This window comes from Benincasa hispida, chromosome 2 (assembly GCF_009727055.1).
Source record: "Benincasa hispida cultivar B227 chromosome 2, ASM972705v1, whole genome shotgun sequence".
NCBI lineage: Eukaryota > Viridiplantae > Streptophyta > Magnoliopsida > Cucurbitales > Cucurbitaceae > Benincasa > Benincasa hispida.
Genome location: NC_052350.1, coordinates 49,668,166 through 49,685,630, shown reverse-complemented (window position 1 = coordinate 49,685,630; position 17,465 = coordinate 49,668,166). Strand labels below are relative to the sequence as shown.

Genomic DNA, 17,465 nt, shown 5'->3' with positions numbered 1-17,465 from the left:
CAGACTATTCCACTAAGTTTGAGCCCCATGGTCTAGCAGCATTGTCCAAGTGATAAGAAACCTCCTACGTAAGAAGTGATGTAGAAAAGTCAACAAGTACACAAAAAAGATGGAACATTCGTTTAATAAACAACCCATGGCCCAATTCAACCACACCCTACATAAGAAAAAATAAGGGGTGAAAACTCAGCAGGGAAGTACATCCCTGGGAACAAAACAAAATTCAACTAGGAACAGCTGGGGTCACCCTGGAGATCAAGCACAGGAACAAACTGCACAGGAACAAGCTAACTTTAGAGAAAGAGAAAGGTCAAAGAAAATAAAATTGGGAGTTTGGGGCTAGGTTTCACTATGGATTTTTTGATCTGAAAATGGGGAAGTCGTTTGAAGCTGTGGGAATGGAAATTGAGAGCCGAGTGGTGGAAACTGAGCTAGTATTTGACGATTTATTGTTGAAATCAAGCCATGATCCTCTTTCTTTTGGAGGCCATTCATCGAAGAATCGATGAATGGTCTTCTGTGATTCATCTCTCTTTTGTTGCTTCAAAGGGTCTGTGAGGCTCTGATGAAGCTGATAACATGATTGATCACTCTGCAAAGAGGAGCTATTGTTCTGTTTTGGGTATAGAGAAGAACAACTCATTGTTAGTGGTGTCAGTTGCAGAGAATTAGCTATGGACGAAGAGAAATCAGTTCTCGCAGTGACTTCAGATGGTTCTTGCGAGAAGAAAACATGTTCATCTACATCCTCCTTTAGCCCGTAAGTGTACCTACTTCGTTTTAATGACATAAGATGGACAAAGTTCAGAATCTCAATATGTAATGTTAAAACTTCAACTCCAAAGAGAAGAATGTTCTACAAACCTGTAATCTGGGTTTCTGTCCGAGTAAGAACCAGGTTCAAGAAGCAAGAGGGTATTGGTGTCTTTGGTTGATATGCCATTCCCATTAGGAGTTGAGGATATTTGATGAGCGGGGAACGGTCGATAGGAGAGTAAGGATGAGTTGTTGTTTAAGGAAGAAAATGCTGGATTTGAGAGGTGGTTTATGTCGTTTGTTGCTGTTGTTTTCAAAACATCCACAGGCTTTCTTGAACGATTTTTCCCTCTATGCATGTGTCTCTCACAGTATTTCGAATCTGGATATGCTTCTTTTGAACATCTCCACTTTTTCCCATCAGTTCTCCTGCACCTCCCTGGTTCTGGGTCTATTTTCCTCCCCAAACTCATCTGCAAATAGTTCCATCCAACTGCATGAAACACAAACATTTCAGAGAGGAAGAAAGAGAGAGAAAGAGAGAGGGAAGGATGTTGATTTACCATGTTGAGGATGGTGGGGGAAGGGCTTAGAAGTGAAAGGAGAGTCCAAAGCACTTCTTTTAATACTGAAGAGGAGATCAGGAGGTATAGGGATACCAGAAACCATGTATTTGAAGATGAGAGCTTGATGTTCAAGCTCTTGCCACTGAGCTGATGTGAAAGGAAGCATATTTCTGGTACTCATACTTAAAATAGATAAAAGAAACGAGTCTATATATCAGTTGAAAAACAACCAAGAACCTCAAAAGACAGGCAGAACAGAGCTCTAAGGAAGATGATGAAACCAAGCAAGAGTGTGGGAAACCTCCTCTGTTTAGGTTATTACTAGAGCCCTCTGAGTATTGCTCAAGTCTGATACTGTATATTTATTTAATAGACCATTTGGGTTGCAGAATCTTCAGCCATGGGTAAACTAATGGTTCTGATTATAGTGCTTGCATGCCCACCTCTCTCTCTCTCTCTCTCTCTCTTATTGTCTGTTCAAGTGTTTTCATATTATGACTGCATCTCTCTGTAACTTCTGGTTGTGGAGGGAAACTGCCTTTTTTTTCCCCCTTTTTTTTTTTTGCAGCTCTTGTCTCTGACATCTCTACAGAAACCCACAAACTAAAGCAGGGGGAAATAAATAACAGTGTAAATACAGATTTAAGAGAATTTATTATAAAATGTGACACAAAAGAGTTGGTGTCAGAAAGCCAATGCCTTAGAAGAAGAAAGAAAGAAAAAAGATATTTTATATATATATTGTTTGTACGGTTTGAGCTTTTACTGTCTGCTTCTATCTCTTTTACTTTTCTCTCGGAATTTTGCAGACTTCTCCTTCTCAGCAACCCCCACTTACCATTTGACCTTTTTTGTAATTTTGGAAATTTATAAAAATGAGTGATTCAGCTGCTCAGGGAAGGGTCTTTTATGTTCTGATAAAAACAGAAACACACTCTTCTCTTTTTATCCTTTTCCTCTTGTGTGTTTCAGACTGATACTGAAATTTGCTTTGTTTTGTTTCCCAAGTGCTTTCTTTACTGTTTCGTGCTTCCTTCTACTTTACAGTTACTACACAAGTATTACTTTTTGGTTGATGTTCTCTCCGATCTCTTTTAACATTTCACCACTTCATACATATCTACTCTCTAATTTTCTATTAGCTGCTTAGAGATTCTTTTCCTTCCTTATTTCGACACTTTTTACCTTGCCAAACTCTTGGAAGATATTTGATTTACCATTTTAATAACCTTACTGTGTCTTGTGTAAAGAAAATAGTGTATAGAAAACTTGTGTGTATGTGACTTGTGTTTTGGTTGATGGTTTAGATTTGTAAAAGTAATTGCATAGGTTGGGAGGTGAGTTTGAAAAACTTGGGGTTATCATTTATATTTCGTCAAACGGATGGACATCTTCGGTTCTGCAAATCTAGATTACGCAAACTCAACTTCGAAGTGGATCTAAAATTCCTGAAGTGATAGGTCGAAAGTTAATGCAACTATTAATATATTTCAACACTTACTTTTGTGTGTGTACTATTAAATACGAAATATAAAGAAAACAACATTGTCGTATTAGGAGTTTGAACTTATACTTGTCTTGATACCATATTAAATCAACACAAGTTTTGAAAATTTAAAAGGTTTAGTTTGACTATGCAAACTCAACTTCTGAAGTGGATCTAAAGCTCTTGAAATGGTTGGTTGAAAGTAAATGGTTATACTCAACCATTGAAACGGATCTAAAACTTCTGAAGTGGTTGGTCGGAAGTAAATGTAACAATTTAATACATCTCAACACTTAAGTGGTTCAACTATTTGTGAACTATTAAGTACAAAATATGAAGGAAACAAAATCGTAGTATTTGAACTTACATTCTTATTTTGATGCCATATTAAATTAATTTAAGTTCTAAAAATTTAATTTAAATTTTTAGATTAAGAAGATAGAACCTATCATTATATGATGAGGTTGAAGGGTTGAGAAATGGGGAGAAACACATTCAAAGCAGCAATGGCAGAAGGAAAAGGAAGTGGATTTAGATGGGTTTTTGTTTGAAGAAAGTGTAATGTGTTTGGATGCTTGTGTTACAAGTTTGGCACTTGTAGAAAATTACTGTTTTTATGGACAGTTGCTATCTGAATCTGAATGAATGACAGATTCAAACCACATGCATATAGCTTTTCAAGGTACAAGAAAAAAGGACCCCACTCTGAACTTTGACAGGCTTACTTTTGCTGTTAAAAACCACCTCCCTTTCTCTATTTTATTTCCTTCCCATTTCCTTTCCACCTCACCATCTTTCTTGTGGGATTTTGTTATTATCTTGAGAAGAACATGAATCAATTTTACCCAATTTACTATACGGGTTGGATTGAGTTTATTGGATTCTTCGGGTCATCTCATTTTTTGAACAACCACTAATTCGTAGCAATGAGTTAAGTCATTGAGTTTGAAGAGATCTTTAATCTTGTGGGATTTTTGTTATTATCCTTGAGTGTATGTCATGTTAACTAAAAGGAGTGTTTAGAGTTGAGGTGTTTGTGGGTTGGGTTGAGTTAGAACATTTTTTTGTTTTCATTTTTAATTTTTATTTATCAAATTCGATTGTTTAGATTGTAAGTTTATTCAACCTAAATAATGAACTTAACTCAACTCAATCATAGAACATTTGGGTTGGGATACTCAGGCCATTATTAAATTTTTGTTTGAAAAATAAGTAACATGTTTATATATAATTTTTTTATTTAATTATCTTTATGCAACTCAATATTTATTCATATTATGGAAATTCTTTCTAAATTGTTAAAAAGTATTTTTTTAATAGTTGTTGGAGCATAAATAATCTAAGAAAATCATGAAATTAAGTAAAATTAAAATGTATATGTATATGTAATTATATTGTAAGTAATAAAAACGTACTTTTAAAACTTAATAATAAGTTTGAGTTATTTTAAGTGAATCTATGAATCAATCCATCCCAATCCAATTCATAAACTTAATAATAACCCAACCCATACAGTTCGAGTTGGATTGTGATAGGTTGGGCTGATCGGACTTTTTGAACAAAGAGTTAAGTTGTAGAGTCTGAAGAAATTTTTATTTTTTTTGAAGTACACGCTGTAAGGAGTTAAAAAGATACCAATTTGATGTTTTTTAATCATATGGCCCACAAACTTTTTAAACTAAACACTCCTTAAAAAGTCTCACAGGTCATTAAATTGTCTAACTTTATATCTAATGAGTCTTTGACATACTTAGAATTTTAAAAGAGTGGATTGTGAATCTAACCAAAACCTAACCTTTCAATTATGTGTTGAATCGAGTCAAAATTTTAAAATGATGTCAAATACATTAATAACTTATTAAATACAACGCAAAAAGAAAGACTAGATACTAAAAATAAATACACTTTTGTATTTTAGTGACTTATTAAATACAAAATTGAAAGTTCAAAGATTTGTTAAATACAAACTTGAAAGTTCATGACTGAACTTGTAAATATAAGTGTTTGAAAATTTCTTGGTAGGATTGGAAACATAAGTTTGCTGTTCTTACCACTCTTTTAAGTACAATAATTGTGGGGTGGAGGATTGAATCTTTAACTTTTAGGAACAAGGGTCATTCCAATATCATTAAGCTAAGCTCATTTTGACTTGGTATTACCTTAATAAAGTTAACCATACTAGAGGTCCTTCAATAAACCTTAAGATGTTAGCTAATTTTAAAGCCACCGTTTGATAATCATTTGGTTTTTAGTTTATAATTCTTGAAATTAAGCCTACAAACACCCCTTCCACCTCTAGATTTCTTGTTTTATTATCTACTTTCTACCACTATATTTAAAAACCAAGCCAAATTTTGAAAACTAAAAAAAAAAATTTTTTAGAAATTTGTTTTTGTTTTTAGATTTTGGCAAATAATTTAACTCTTATACTTAAAGATGCAAATTATGGTAAAAAAAATAAGAAAATATAGGCTTAATTTTCAAAAACAAAAAACTAAAAAAAACGATTATCAAACGAGATATAAATTATCTAAAATTTTGAATGTAAAAAGATAGACATTGATGTTTGCTCGAAGAAAAAGAAAAAGACATTGATGTGATGATGATATTAACTGCCATTGTGTTAAGTGGGTAACTAATTTTCTAACTATGTTAAAATAATTAAAATGGAAAACTGAAACTACTTTAAAATCTAACCATTTATTTATTGAATGCAATTAAATATAATACTTCATTAACCCAAAATTTTTTAAAACTACACTCAAATTTTAGGTATTATTCTTCTAAACTTTTTGATTCAAACATAATTTTATTTTATTTTTTTAAAAAAACTCGGTTACTCAAACTCTTCGGTCTAATCTTTCGTGTTTAACATTTTTCAGTTTAAGATGTCAAACTTGTATGTTAAACATCTCTTTAAAGTTTTGGTTTTATGAAGTTTTTTCTATGAAAAAAAGAAAAGTTTGTTAAAAAAAATATTTTTGGTTTCTAAATTTTAGTCGATAAGAATTTAGTCTTCATACTTTCTATTGGGTGAAAATTTAATTTTTAAAACAAGAGGGAACTACTTTTTTGGTTGGAGAATCTCACATTGAAAAATTTAGTGTTGAAAGTCTCTTTTATATACTTCAATCTTGTGTTTTGGGTTTGGGCCCTAAGGGGTACCCATGTTTTGGAGGGAGTGAGGAGATAGACCAATGTGGGTTTAGTGGACGTCCCACACATGCGCCACCAGTCGGGCATGGCAAGGCGCATGTGATGATTAATTTTAATAAAAATATTATTTTATTTTTATTATTTTTTAACCGAAAAAAGAAGGAAACGGTCTGTTCTGTCCGCGTTCGTCCGCACATCCCGTTCTGTTCGCGCACGTTCTGAGGCAGAGAACTTTTTTCGCTCCCTACGGTTCGACGCTGAAGGCCTATAAAAGGCATGGCCTTCAGCAATTTGACAGACAGAATTAATTCTTCATTTCCCACTTCATTTTTCCTCTCCTCCTCCATCTTAGCTTTTCGAGCAGTGAGTTTAGAAAGGGTGTATGTTCCGTTGGCGCTCTGTTCCGTTTGTGTTTGTCGGTGGTTGTGAAGGGTGGTGGATAGACAATGGTGCTATGCGCCATGTCTGTCACGACCTTAGTCTATTTAAAACTTATACTGAAACTAAGGATACAAATATTCTGTTGGGAGATCATCACTCCATGAAAGTTGCTGGAATCGGCGAGGTGGAACTGAAGTTTACCTCTGGAAAGACCCTCACGTTGAAGGACGTTCTGCACACTCTGAAGATAAGAAAGAATTTCGTTTCGGCCTATCTCCTCAACAAAGCCGGGTTTACTCAAACTATAGGGGCAGACCTATATACCCTTACCAAAAATAATGTATTTGTAGGGAAAGGGTATGCAATTGAGGGAGTGTTCAAATTAAATTTAGATTTTAATAAAATGAAATCTTCTGTGTATATTTTGTATTCTATGAATATTTGACATGCTAGACTCTGTCATGTGAATAAAAATTTAATTAGTAACATGATTAGGCTGGAAATGATACCTAAGTTATCCACTAATGATTTTGATAAATGCGAGTATTGTAGTCAGGCTAAACTTACTAAAACTCTGCATAAATCTATACTTAGGAATTCTGAGCCTCTAGATTCGATTCATTCTAATGTTTGTGAATTTGATGGCATCTTGACTCGGAACAGTAAAAGATATTTCATTACTTTTATTGACGACCGCTCTGATTTTACTTTTGTATACTTACTGAAAAACAAAAGTGATGCTTTTGATGCGTTCAAACTTTTTGTTTCTGAAATAGAGAATCATTTTAATAGAAAGGTTAAAAGACTTTGTAGTGATAGGGGAACCGAGTACGACTCAGACAGTTTTAATGAGTTTTTTTTTAACTCACATAGAATAATACACGAAAAGACCGCACTTTATTCTCCTAAAATGAACGAAAAAGCCGAAAGGAAAAATAGAATTTTAGCTGAGCTAGTAGTTGCTATTTTACTTAGTTCAGGAGCCGTGTCTTATTAGTGGGGTGAAATCATCCTCACCGTGTGTTATGTCCTAAATAGAATACCAAAATCTAAAAACAAAACTTCGCCTTACGAAATTCTCAAGAATAAGAAACCAAACTTGTCTTACTTTAGAACTTGGGGTTGTCTAGCCTTTGTAAGGATTCTTGACCCAAAAAGGAGAAAGTTGGCTAGTAGAGCTTACGAGTGTCTTTATAGGTTATGCCTTAAATAGTAAAGCCTACAGGTTCTATGATCTAGGGAATCAAGTGATCATTGAGTCAAATGATGTCGACTTCTTTGAAGATAGATTTCTCTTTAAATCAAGGAATAGTGGGGGCTCTGGATCAAGTAGTATAACCCTAATTAGAAATCCTAACCCTAGAGAGGAAACTGACCAAGAATCTAGAAGAAGCAAAAAAGTTAGAACCGTCAAAGATTTCGGAAATGAATTCCTGACCTACAATGTAGAAGAAGACCCTAAAGATTTGAGGGCTGCTCTGTCCTCAGTAGATGCCAACCTATGATGAGATGGACTCACTTAAGTCAAATAGAACTTGGCACTTAGTAGATCTCCCCTAGGATGTAAGGTAATAGGGTGCAAATGGATCTCGAGAAGGAAACTTAGACCTGATGGGAATGTCGATAAATTTAAAGCTAGGTTAGTAGCAAAGGGCTATAGACAAAGAGAAAACATAGATTACTTTGACACCTTCTCTCCTGTCACTAGAATTACCTCTATCCATGTCCTGTTCTCTCTCGCGGCCTTTTATAATCTTGTAGTACATCATATGGATGTAAAAACCACTTTCCTAAACAGTGAACTTGAAGAAGAGATTTACATGGAACAACCTGAGGGTTTTGTTGTCTATGGTCAAGAAAATAAGATGTGCAAATTAGACAAATCTCTCTATGGATTAAAACAAGCTCCTAAGCAACGACATGAAAAATTTGACAACCTTATCCTATCTAAAGGTTTCAAGGTCAATGAAAGTGACAAATGCATCTATTATAAGTTTGATAATAACCTCTGCACTATCTTGTGTTTATATGTAGATGATTTATTGATCTTTGGGTTGAACTTGCACGTCATAAATGACGTAAAATCAATATTGAGTGTGAACTTCGACATGAAAGACTTAGGAGAAGCTAGTGTAATCTTAGGCATAAAAGTAAAAAGGTATGAAAAGGGAATTTCTTTGGATCAATCTCACTATATAGAAAAGATTCTAAAGAAATATAATTACTTTGAGTGTAAACTAGCCCGTACTCCTCATGACCCTACGGTCAAGTTGTTCAAGAACACTAGTGACAGTGTTAATCAATCTGATTATCCGAGCATCATAGGCAGTCTTAGATACGCTGTCGACTACACTAGGCCTGACATAGTTTACGCTGTAGGATTACTTTGCAGGTTTACAAGTAGACCTAGTAAAGAGCATTGAGATGCTATAAAAAGAGTCATGAGATACTTGAAGAAAACCCAAAACCTAGGATTACATTATCAAAAGTTTCCCGCTGTCTTGAAAGGGTTCAGCAATGCTGATTGGAACTCTCTTTCGGATGATTCAAAGGTTACAAGTGGCTATATCTTTAATATAGCTGGCGGAGCTGTCTCTTGAAAGTTCAAGAAACTGACTATTTTAGCCCAATTTACGATGGAGTCAGAAATGATAGCACTAGCGACAACTAGTGAAGAAGCAGGCTAGCTTAGAAGTCTGCTATAAGAGATTCCCTTATGGGAAAATCTAGTACCAGCCATATTGATCCATTGCGATAGTACTGCAGCAATCGCAAAAGTTCAGAACCGTTACTACAACGGAAAGAGATGTCAAATACGTTGTAAGCACAATATCATTAGAGAGCTTCTCACTATTGGTACAGTTAGAGTGGATCACATACAAACTGATGAAAATTTGGCAGATCCTTTGACGAAAGGACTGGCCAGAGAAAAGGTTTTCAAAACCTCAAAAAGGATGGGACTCATGCCTATCGAAAGATGAATCACAGTGAGGAAAACCCAACCTATAGACTTGAAATCCCAAGAAACAGGTTCAACGGGTAATAACTGATCATGAGTGATATACAGTGAATCATGCTAAACCAAACACAGAGTTCCATTCCTATGACTTAAAGTTTGAGCATGATATCCTGAAGCGTAAGAAAGGTTGAACTCAGTTCTTAATGAAATTTATACTTGATGACAAGTGGGGTACCTTGTTACATGAATACTCTTGATAGACTCACCTGTGTGAATGTGGAAGTGAGGGCCGCTTCCTATGGAGTTTTTAGACAAACTCTCTAGAGCATTCACTAAACTGGGATTCACGTGCTAGGCCTTAAAGCACGGGCTTTCGTACTACACCCTAATAACACTCTATGTGAGATGCTGCTAGAGATAGAGTTTAAAACCAAGGGTTACTCTAGTATATTCCGAATCATCTACACTATGTAAAGGTTCAAGTCGTAAGACACCTTTACTTATGCACAGTGTTGTATAGACTGAAACTACTCGATCGAAATCTTCTCTCTTTTTATTTTTTGTTTAAATTTCCAAGTGGGGGATTGTTGGGTGAAAATTTAACTTTTCAAAACAAGAGGGAACCAACTTTATGGTTGGAGAATCCCACATTGGAAAATTTGGTGTTGGAAGTCTTCTTTATGTACTCCAATCTTATGTTTTGGGTTTGGGTCCCAAGGGGTACCCGTGTTTTGGAGGGAATGAGAAGATAGACCAATGTGGGTTCGGTGGATGTCTCACACGCGCGTCATTGTTCGTCCGCTCGGGCGGGCGAGACGTGTGTGTGATGATTAATTTTAATAAAAATATTATTTTATTATATTATTTATTATTTTTAACAAAAAAAAGGCGTGACCTTCAGCAGTTCGACAAACATAATTAATTTTTCATTTTCCACTTCATTTTTCCTCTCCTTCTCCATCTTAGCTTTCCGAACAGTGAGTTTATAAAGGGTGTATGTTCTGGTCGGTAACGATGCATATTCCGATCGGTTTTCATTTGGCTGTTTTATCCTGGGGACGACATGACATTTTTTTGACCTGCTTGCACACTTAGACAGCTGCGAAACGTCTTAAAGAGAGCAAGCTCTGCAACTCAGTCTATAATGAGTTTATATTTTGCAGGTTTTTTCTCTTCGCTTGACCATCGTGCCTTGATGGTTCACTATTCGTCGTTCTGAGGGTCCTGCCATTTCCAACACTTTCAAATCGATAACAATTTAATCTTTAAGCTTTAGTAAATAATAAAGACTTTGATTGAATATTGGAGAGAATTCTCCTTTTATCTCTTTAGGCCACATCAATTTGGTATCAGAATAATTGCCTGGGCCAATGTTGATAGCCGCCAGTGGAAAACTAAAATAATTTTGGCGACAACGATCATAAAAGGGAACTTTGAGTGTTGTGTTTGTTGCAAAAAAACCTACATATATTTAGGGTGAACCCTTTAAAATTCAAGTTAAGAAATAAGAAAGTTAAAAAATCATCGAGAATGAATTTTTACAATCAAAGAAGAACGTTCAAGGCCTGAAATTACTCTTTTGGTTAAGAAACATGACCAAGAAAGGTTGATTGGTTCCTATTCAAGAAAACAAAAGAATAAGTCCTATACATATTATGAGATAAAACATACTCAAGAACCCAACAAAATGACTACTTTGATCCTATAGCATTGGAGAATGTAAAGAAAATAACAAAAGAAGTTCAATGTTCATTGAGAAAAATGACCTAAAGTTTAGTTCAAATATCAAATCATTTGTAGGAATTCAAGAATAATTGAGTTTGCATACTGAAGAAAAGAAATCTCAGTTGGAAACTTTCGAAATAGAAAATCTCGACGACAATTTTAGGAAAAATCTCATTGAGACCCATGTAATCAACAAAATTGAAGAAAATGAAAACAATTAAGATAGAGAAAATATGATATTGAAGAAGTATGCGACCATGGGCGAAGGGATTAAAAACTTTAAAACCCTAGTTCCAATCGGTTGCGTGGAAGTTATAAGGGAAGAAAATTTTAGTACCTCCGACCTCGAGATTGTGCGATCCGATCTGAAGGAAGATGAAGAAGAAAGTGATACTCATGAAGTGGAACCCATGGTTGAAGGTGATGGGAAGCACCTTCTCCGACGAGCTCTATGTTTTGTGCAACCAATTTCTCTCAACCCATATATTCCAAACCTTTATTTCTTAACAATTTCATATTACCCGATTCTTTTCCATATATTTTCTTAAGTTCTTTAATTCGAATATTCATGTTCAAGATTTAGGAGGTTGGTGAGGCCATACTTCTTCGACCAGCTTATTTTCCTTTTTACCTCTACTTGTAATAAAAATCTATAAATAGGATTTTTCCCCTCGGGTACGAAACAATTTATCACTTTTAGGGGTGGATAGCAAAATTGCATAAACCGAATCAATTTGCAAAATCGAATAGAACCGAACCGATTTATCAACAAAATCGAAAAATTTGGTTTGATGCGGTTCGTTGGAATGTTAAAATCGAATTTAAACGGTTCGGTTCGATTCCAAGTTTGAAAACCGATTCCTAAACCGAACCAAAACCGTTTAATATAAATATAAAAATTAAATAAATAAATATATATATATATATATATATATATATATATATATATAATATATATATATATATAATATAGTTTAGGGTCGGGCCCTCACGTATTTCATCTCTTCGTTTTCACTTTAGCCTCAACCATTCGCGTTTGTCATTCAATTTCATCTTTTCATCTTTAGCCTCAGCTGTTCGCCGTTCGCGTTCAAGACCTTAGCCTCAGGTTTCAGCTTCACCTTCCCTCAGTTGTCACTCGACGTTCACGACCTCAGGTTTCGTCTTCAGCCTCAGCCATTCACGTTCGCCGTTCAATAACCATCTCTTCGTCTTTATCTCTTCAGTCTTCACCTTCCCCTAGTTCTCCCTCCTTCCCTCAACGTCGACGACGACGGTTCCGATTCCATTTCCCTCCGTTCAGGTTTCACGTTTCAGCTTCCATCTCTTCACCTTCCATCAGTTCTCCTTCTCCCTTGACATCGACGATCTCCACAGAAGATTCCAATTTCTTTCCACCCATTCCGTTTGACATTCAAGTTTCTGTTTCCTAGTTTTTTTTCACTTGACTTTATGTTTGAATTTTAAAATTTTCTTTAAATAATAAAAAAAGGAATATGTGGTGGAGGCCGAAGGAGGGAATGGAATATTTGAATTTTGAGTTTAAGTAAATGATTTTCATAGAATTTTAATCTCATTTATTTGATGGTAATAAGTTTTCTCTCTATTTTCCCCTTTATAGGTATCATCATAATGAGCTTGAGCAAGAGCAACGATTCCAATGATGATGTTGTTGTGATGCCACCACCAACACCACCACGAAAAGATGAAAGTGAGGAGACAGTTTCAAAATGCAAATGGAAGAAAGAGGAAAAAATCATCTATGGTATGTGATCTACTTTACTAAATGTTCTAAATATAGTGATGATGATCCACATGCTAAATGTAACTATTGTGGTATGGTGTATGCATGTCATCCTAGAAGGAATGGAAATTCAACTATGAGAATGCATATTGAAAACTACTGTAAAAAAAATTCTTATCAGATTAAGAAGTGTAAGTTAGATGTAACACAAAGTAAGTTGGCCGTTAAGAAGAATGAAAGTATTGGAGATAGTTTATATTCATCCGTTAGTTATAAGATGTTTACTATTGAGAGTGCTCGGAAACTACTTGTTGAGATGATTGTAATAAATGAGTTGCCATTTAAATTCGTGGAGAACCAAGGATTTAAGAGGTTTGTGAATGGGACTTTGACGTTAGTAGAACCTAATTTTGTTCTTCCTTCTCGAAAAACAATTGCTAAGGATATTTTGGGAATATATGATAGCACGAAAGAGATGTTGAAAGACATTTTTGTGAAAGAAGGATATAGAGTGTCACTCACAACCAATACGTGGTCATCAATCTAAAATATGAACTATTTAGTTTTGACTGCACACTTTATTAATAAAGACTGGAAATTACATAAGAGAATTCTTAATTTCACTCAAATTGACAATCATAGAGGGGAGACGATAGAAAAAGAGGTTGAGAAATGTCTACAACAGTGGGGTATTGAAAGGGTTATGACATTGACAGTTGATAATGCTTCGTCAAATGATACTGCCATTGCTTATTTGAAGAAGCGTTTTAAACATGGGTTGGTGTTAGATGGTGAATTCTTGCATGTTCGATGTTGTGCACATATATTGAAATTAATTGTATGCGATGACCTAAAAGATGTTAATCATTCATTGGTTCGAATTTGAGATGCTGTGAGGTTTGTTAGATCTTCTACTGCTCGACTTTCCACATTTAAGAAGTGTATCAAAGAGGAGAACATAGATAGTAAAAGTATGTTATGTCTTAATGTTCCAACTAGATGGAATTCTACTTATTTGATGCTTTAGGCAGCTGTAAAATTTGAAAATACATTTGAGAGGTTAGAAGATTACGACACAGTCTACATGAATGAGGAGGAAAAACCAACCACTAGGGATTGGGAAATTGCGAGAATATTTACCAAATTCTTGTTAGTGTTCTATGAAGTAATTGTTAGGCTTTCAGGGTCTTTGTATATTACTTCCAATACAGTCTTCCATGAGATTAATATTGTTCAGAATTGCATAAAAAAATATTCAAGTGCAACTGGTCCTAATGATGTGCTTTTGCAAGAAATGACAACGAAAATGCAAGAAAAGTTTGATAAGTATTGGGAAAAAAAAGATAGAACAAATTTATTCTTGTATGTTGCCTTTGTTTTGGACCCTCGTTATAAGATGGATTTTTTTTTTATATTGCCTAAATCAATTATTTGATGTTGATGCGGCAAAATCCGTAGGAAGTAAGGTAGAGGGTGTTTTGAGAGCATTGTTCAATGAATACAATTTGTCACTATCAGTTGCTAATAGGGGTCAATCTTCATGTACCACTAAAAGTTCTCCATTTAGAACTACAAGTGCAAGTGCTTCAGAGGTTTTCCGTTTTAATTTTAAAGATTTGGATGAAGATGATTTGCAAAGTGTGGATTCAGAAGTTGATATTTACTTATTGGAGCCTCGTGTTAAACGTGAGGATAACTTTGATATCTTAGATTGATGGAAGGGGAATTCTTCCAGATATAATATTCTTAGCAAAATTGCACGAGATCTTTTAGCAGTTTCGGTATCTACAGTTGCTTCTGATTCCGCATTCAGCACTAGTGGGAGAGTAATCGATCCTTTTCGTACCTCATTATCTCCAACCACTGTTGAGGCACTTGTATGTGCACAAAACTATGTACACAAAACTGGTTACGTTCTGAACAAATTAGCATTGGTTTACGACAATACTTGGAGAAAATTGAAGATGAAGAGGAAGGTTCGTATATTCTAAACATATTTATGTATTTTCTTAACATATTTATTCATATATTTATTATAGTAACTACTAACAAGTTTATAATTTGTTTCTTAGTCTTCATAACAGGATTGAACGGAGCGGCAAATGCAAAAAACAAGGAGAAGGAGAATAATGATTGACAAGCGAACAAATTTGTTTGTATTGATTGGACTTTTGGAATATGTTACTATGTTATTATTAAGTGTTTGGCTTGTTATTTGCTTTTATGTTACTTAAACTTTGAAGATAGTTGTTTGAAATTTGTATATTGTGTACTTTGGAGAACGTTTTAGTTTTTAACTTTTTCTTGTAGTCATTTGGACATGTTCTTATTGTGGATTGATATTTAAATTATGTTTAGAAAAATTTGTAAAATAAAAAAAGAGAATATACAAATTGCAAAAAAAGGAAGAAGGAAAATAAAAGGCAAGAGAAAGTGGAAGGAAGAAGGAAAATAAAAGATAGAATAAACACAAAAAAGGTTTAAAAATAAGAAGAAAAAAGAAGAAGAAACCGATTTACTATTTGTTTCGGTTTTATATATAAATTAATTCGGTTCGGTTTGATCTCTAAACCGAACCGAATCGAACTGATTCCACCCCTAATCACTTTAATGAAAGATTCATATGATTGGTTCTTGGAGGTTTATTCCTTGAAACTACTTAAGCTACATCATAAAATAACAATTTAGTCTATTTACTTTACAATTTGTAACAATTTAGTCTTATTGTGAAAAGTATTATTAAGATTTAATGAATTTCTTACAAATATTGATCTATAAATTTATCGAGAATCATTTTTGTTTAATATAAAGGACACATAATAAAAATGGACAATTTTGAAAGATTTCTCATGTAAGTCTAATTTTTTTTTTTTTTTATAAATTTCAAAATATAGGGATTAAATTTTTATAAATGTAAGTGTACAGGGACTAAATTATTGCCAACTAAAGTTCAATAACTAAATACTTCTATGAAAATTTAGGGATCAAATTTTTTTTTTGAACAAAAAATCTATTAATGACATGGACCATAGTAATTAATAAATGAAAGTATCAACTCTTAATGCTTCCATGTTGACTATTTCTTTTGGTGTGTCGTAGATGTTAGTAATCTTGTCTTTCATCTTGTCCCATGAGTTATTCTACTGGATGTCTTACACGATATAGTTTCTATCTGAAAATTCTTTCCTTATCTAAAAAATCATGTGTGTTTCTTCTTAAGATTTTTTTCGTTATTTGAGGCTTGACTAATTTTGGTAATGGTATGATTGTTCCTTTTTTCTGTGCATATTTAAGTGTTTGTATTGTTCATTTTAGAGTTACCACTTTTGAAGAAGATTCGAGTCGTATCTTGTGTTTTGTCAAAAAACAAGAAGTATGTCAATCCGAGCGATTGTGAAATTGGAAGTTCTGAAGATTTTAAGTTGTTTCTCTTAATCACATTGGAGCATTGTCTTTTACATGAGAAGACATTCTCGCACTTAGGAGGAGTCTAAGTATATCAAGTGAAATGGTTTTCATTTGAAATAAGAAAGGATTAAAGCTATCAATGAGAGGGATTCTCACCCTAAAGGGGAGCCTAAGTATTATTCACTAAGTTAGAGTACTGTTTGTGTGTCACTGTAGAAGCTTTGTATTTATAGATAAGTACAATGTTGTAAATGTTTAACTGTTCATTAGTGAAAATATCTTTCCTCAGGCATATTGCCTCCCAGACATATGTAGTATTGCACCAAACTGGTTTACCAAACCTTATGTCTTGTTCTATTCTTTTACTATATGTATTTTATTTTATGTTCTTGGAATTACTGTAACATTGTGTAATTTTTAATTTTGAAAAGAGAAAACTCTTAAAATAAAGAAAAATGGCTTTGATGTCAAAGTCAAAGATGGAAAAACATAAAATGAGAAATAAGCCAGAAATTTAAGTTCAAAACGAGGTTTTAATATCTCAGAAGTAAGTTACCTCATATCGAGTTACAATATTGTATTTATAGAGAGAATGACATGAAACTTACCTTTTCCTCTTAGAATTGGATGAGATAGATTATTTCTTATCTACATAAATTAGTTGATTGGATCAATGATTAGTTGACACCTTGATTTATTCGAACTCAAATCTACATTATCTTGTAGTTATCTTCCCTTATTTTTTCAAATTTAAATTCCACAAAAAAGAATTAACTTGGATGGTTAATATTTGAATGTGCCAAATTTTGACGTTAGTGACATTTAAGACCTTGTTAGATAATCATTTTGTTTTTGAAAATTAAGCTTATTTTCTCCCCATTTCTTATAATAATTTGCATCTTTCTTAAGTACAATAGTTGAATTCTTAGTCAAATTCCAAATTCTAAAAACAAGTTTTTAAAATCTATTTTTTTTAGTTATCAAAATTTGACTTGATTTTTTAAATCATTGATAGAAAGTAGATAATAAAAGAAGAAATTTGAGAGTGGAAATAGTATCTATAAACTTAATTTTTAAAAGTAAAAAAATCAAATAATTACCAAATGGATCTAAATTTTATAGTTTTCAAACTAATTTCTCTCTCACACACGTGTATCTATATATATATTTCATTTTCATACATATATTCATATTTCTCTCTCCTACCCTAACTCCTATCTATTTTTCTCTCCCCCGTCTCTCCTTTCTCTTCCATTCCAACCTTTTTTTTTTCAAAAAAAATAA

The 17,465-nt window shown here is 33.7% G+C and overlaps 2 protein-coding genes across 5 annotated transcripts; one reads left to right on the top strand and one right to left on the bottom strand.

The window, feature by feature from the left end:
* Positions 1-6: 6 nt before the first annotated feature.
* On the bottom strand, positions 7-2,348 carry LOC120070996 (growth-regulating factor 1). Its single transcript, XM_039022974.1, has 3 exons — positions 1,320-2,348; positions 865-1,249; positions 7-770 (listed from the first exon to the last, which is right to left on the bottom strand). The coding sequence occupies exons 1-3, from the start codon at positions 1,501-1,503 to the stop codon at positions 350-352; spliced, it is 990 nt and encodes a 329-aa protein (XP_038878902.1). The 5' UTR covers positions 1,504-2,348; the 3' UTR covers positions 7-349.
* Positions 2,349-12,011: 9,663 nt separating this feature from the next.
* On the top strand, positions 12,012-15,094 carry LOC120070932. Of its 4 annotated transcripts, none has more exons than XM_039022846.1 (4): positions 12,012-12,137; positions 12,651-12,794; positions 14,565-14,749; positions 14,846-15,094. In XM_039022846.1, the coding sequence occupies exons 2-4, from the start codon at positions 12,662-12,664 to the stop codon at positions 14,852-14,854; spliced, it is 327 nt and encodes a 108-aa protein (XP_038878774.1). In that variant the 5' UTR covers positions 12,012-12,137; positions 12,651-12,661; the 3' UTR covers positions 14,855-15,094. The 4 variants fall into 4 exon arrangements, 3 of the variants coding, with proteins under 3 accessions (XP_038878774.1, XP_038878773.1, XP_038878772.1); XR_005480076.1 differs by having other exon boundaries at positions 12,018-12,332; positions 14,484-14,749; XM_039022845.1 differs by having other exon boundaries at positions 12,018-12,186.
* Positions 15,095-17,465: the final 2,371 nt, after the last annotated feature.

Bases quoted from the DNA above. Each gene is read 5' to 3' on its own strand.
- LOC120070932 (XM_039022846.1), top strand. From the start codon at position 12,662: ATGAGCTTGAGCAAGAGCAACGATTCCAATGATGATGTTGTTGTGATG. The intron at 12,795-14,564 runs GTATGTGATCTA...CGGTATCTACAG, and splicing joins AGAGGAAAAAATCATCTATG to TTGCTTCTGATTCCGCATTC.
- LOC120070996 (XM_039022974.1), bottom strand. From the start codon at position 1,503: ATGAGTACCAGAAATATGCTTCCTTTCACATCAGCTCAGTGGCAAGAG. The intron at 1,250-1,319 runs GTAAATCAACAT...TGTTTCATGCAG, and splicing joins CCCCCACCATCCTCAACATG to TTGGATGGAACTATTTGCAG. The intron at 771-864 runs GTTTGTAGAACA...AAAACGAAGTAG, and splicing joins GACAGAAACCCAGATTACAG to GTACACTTACGGGCTAAAGG.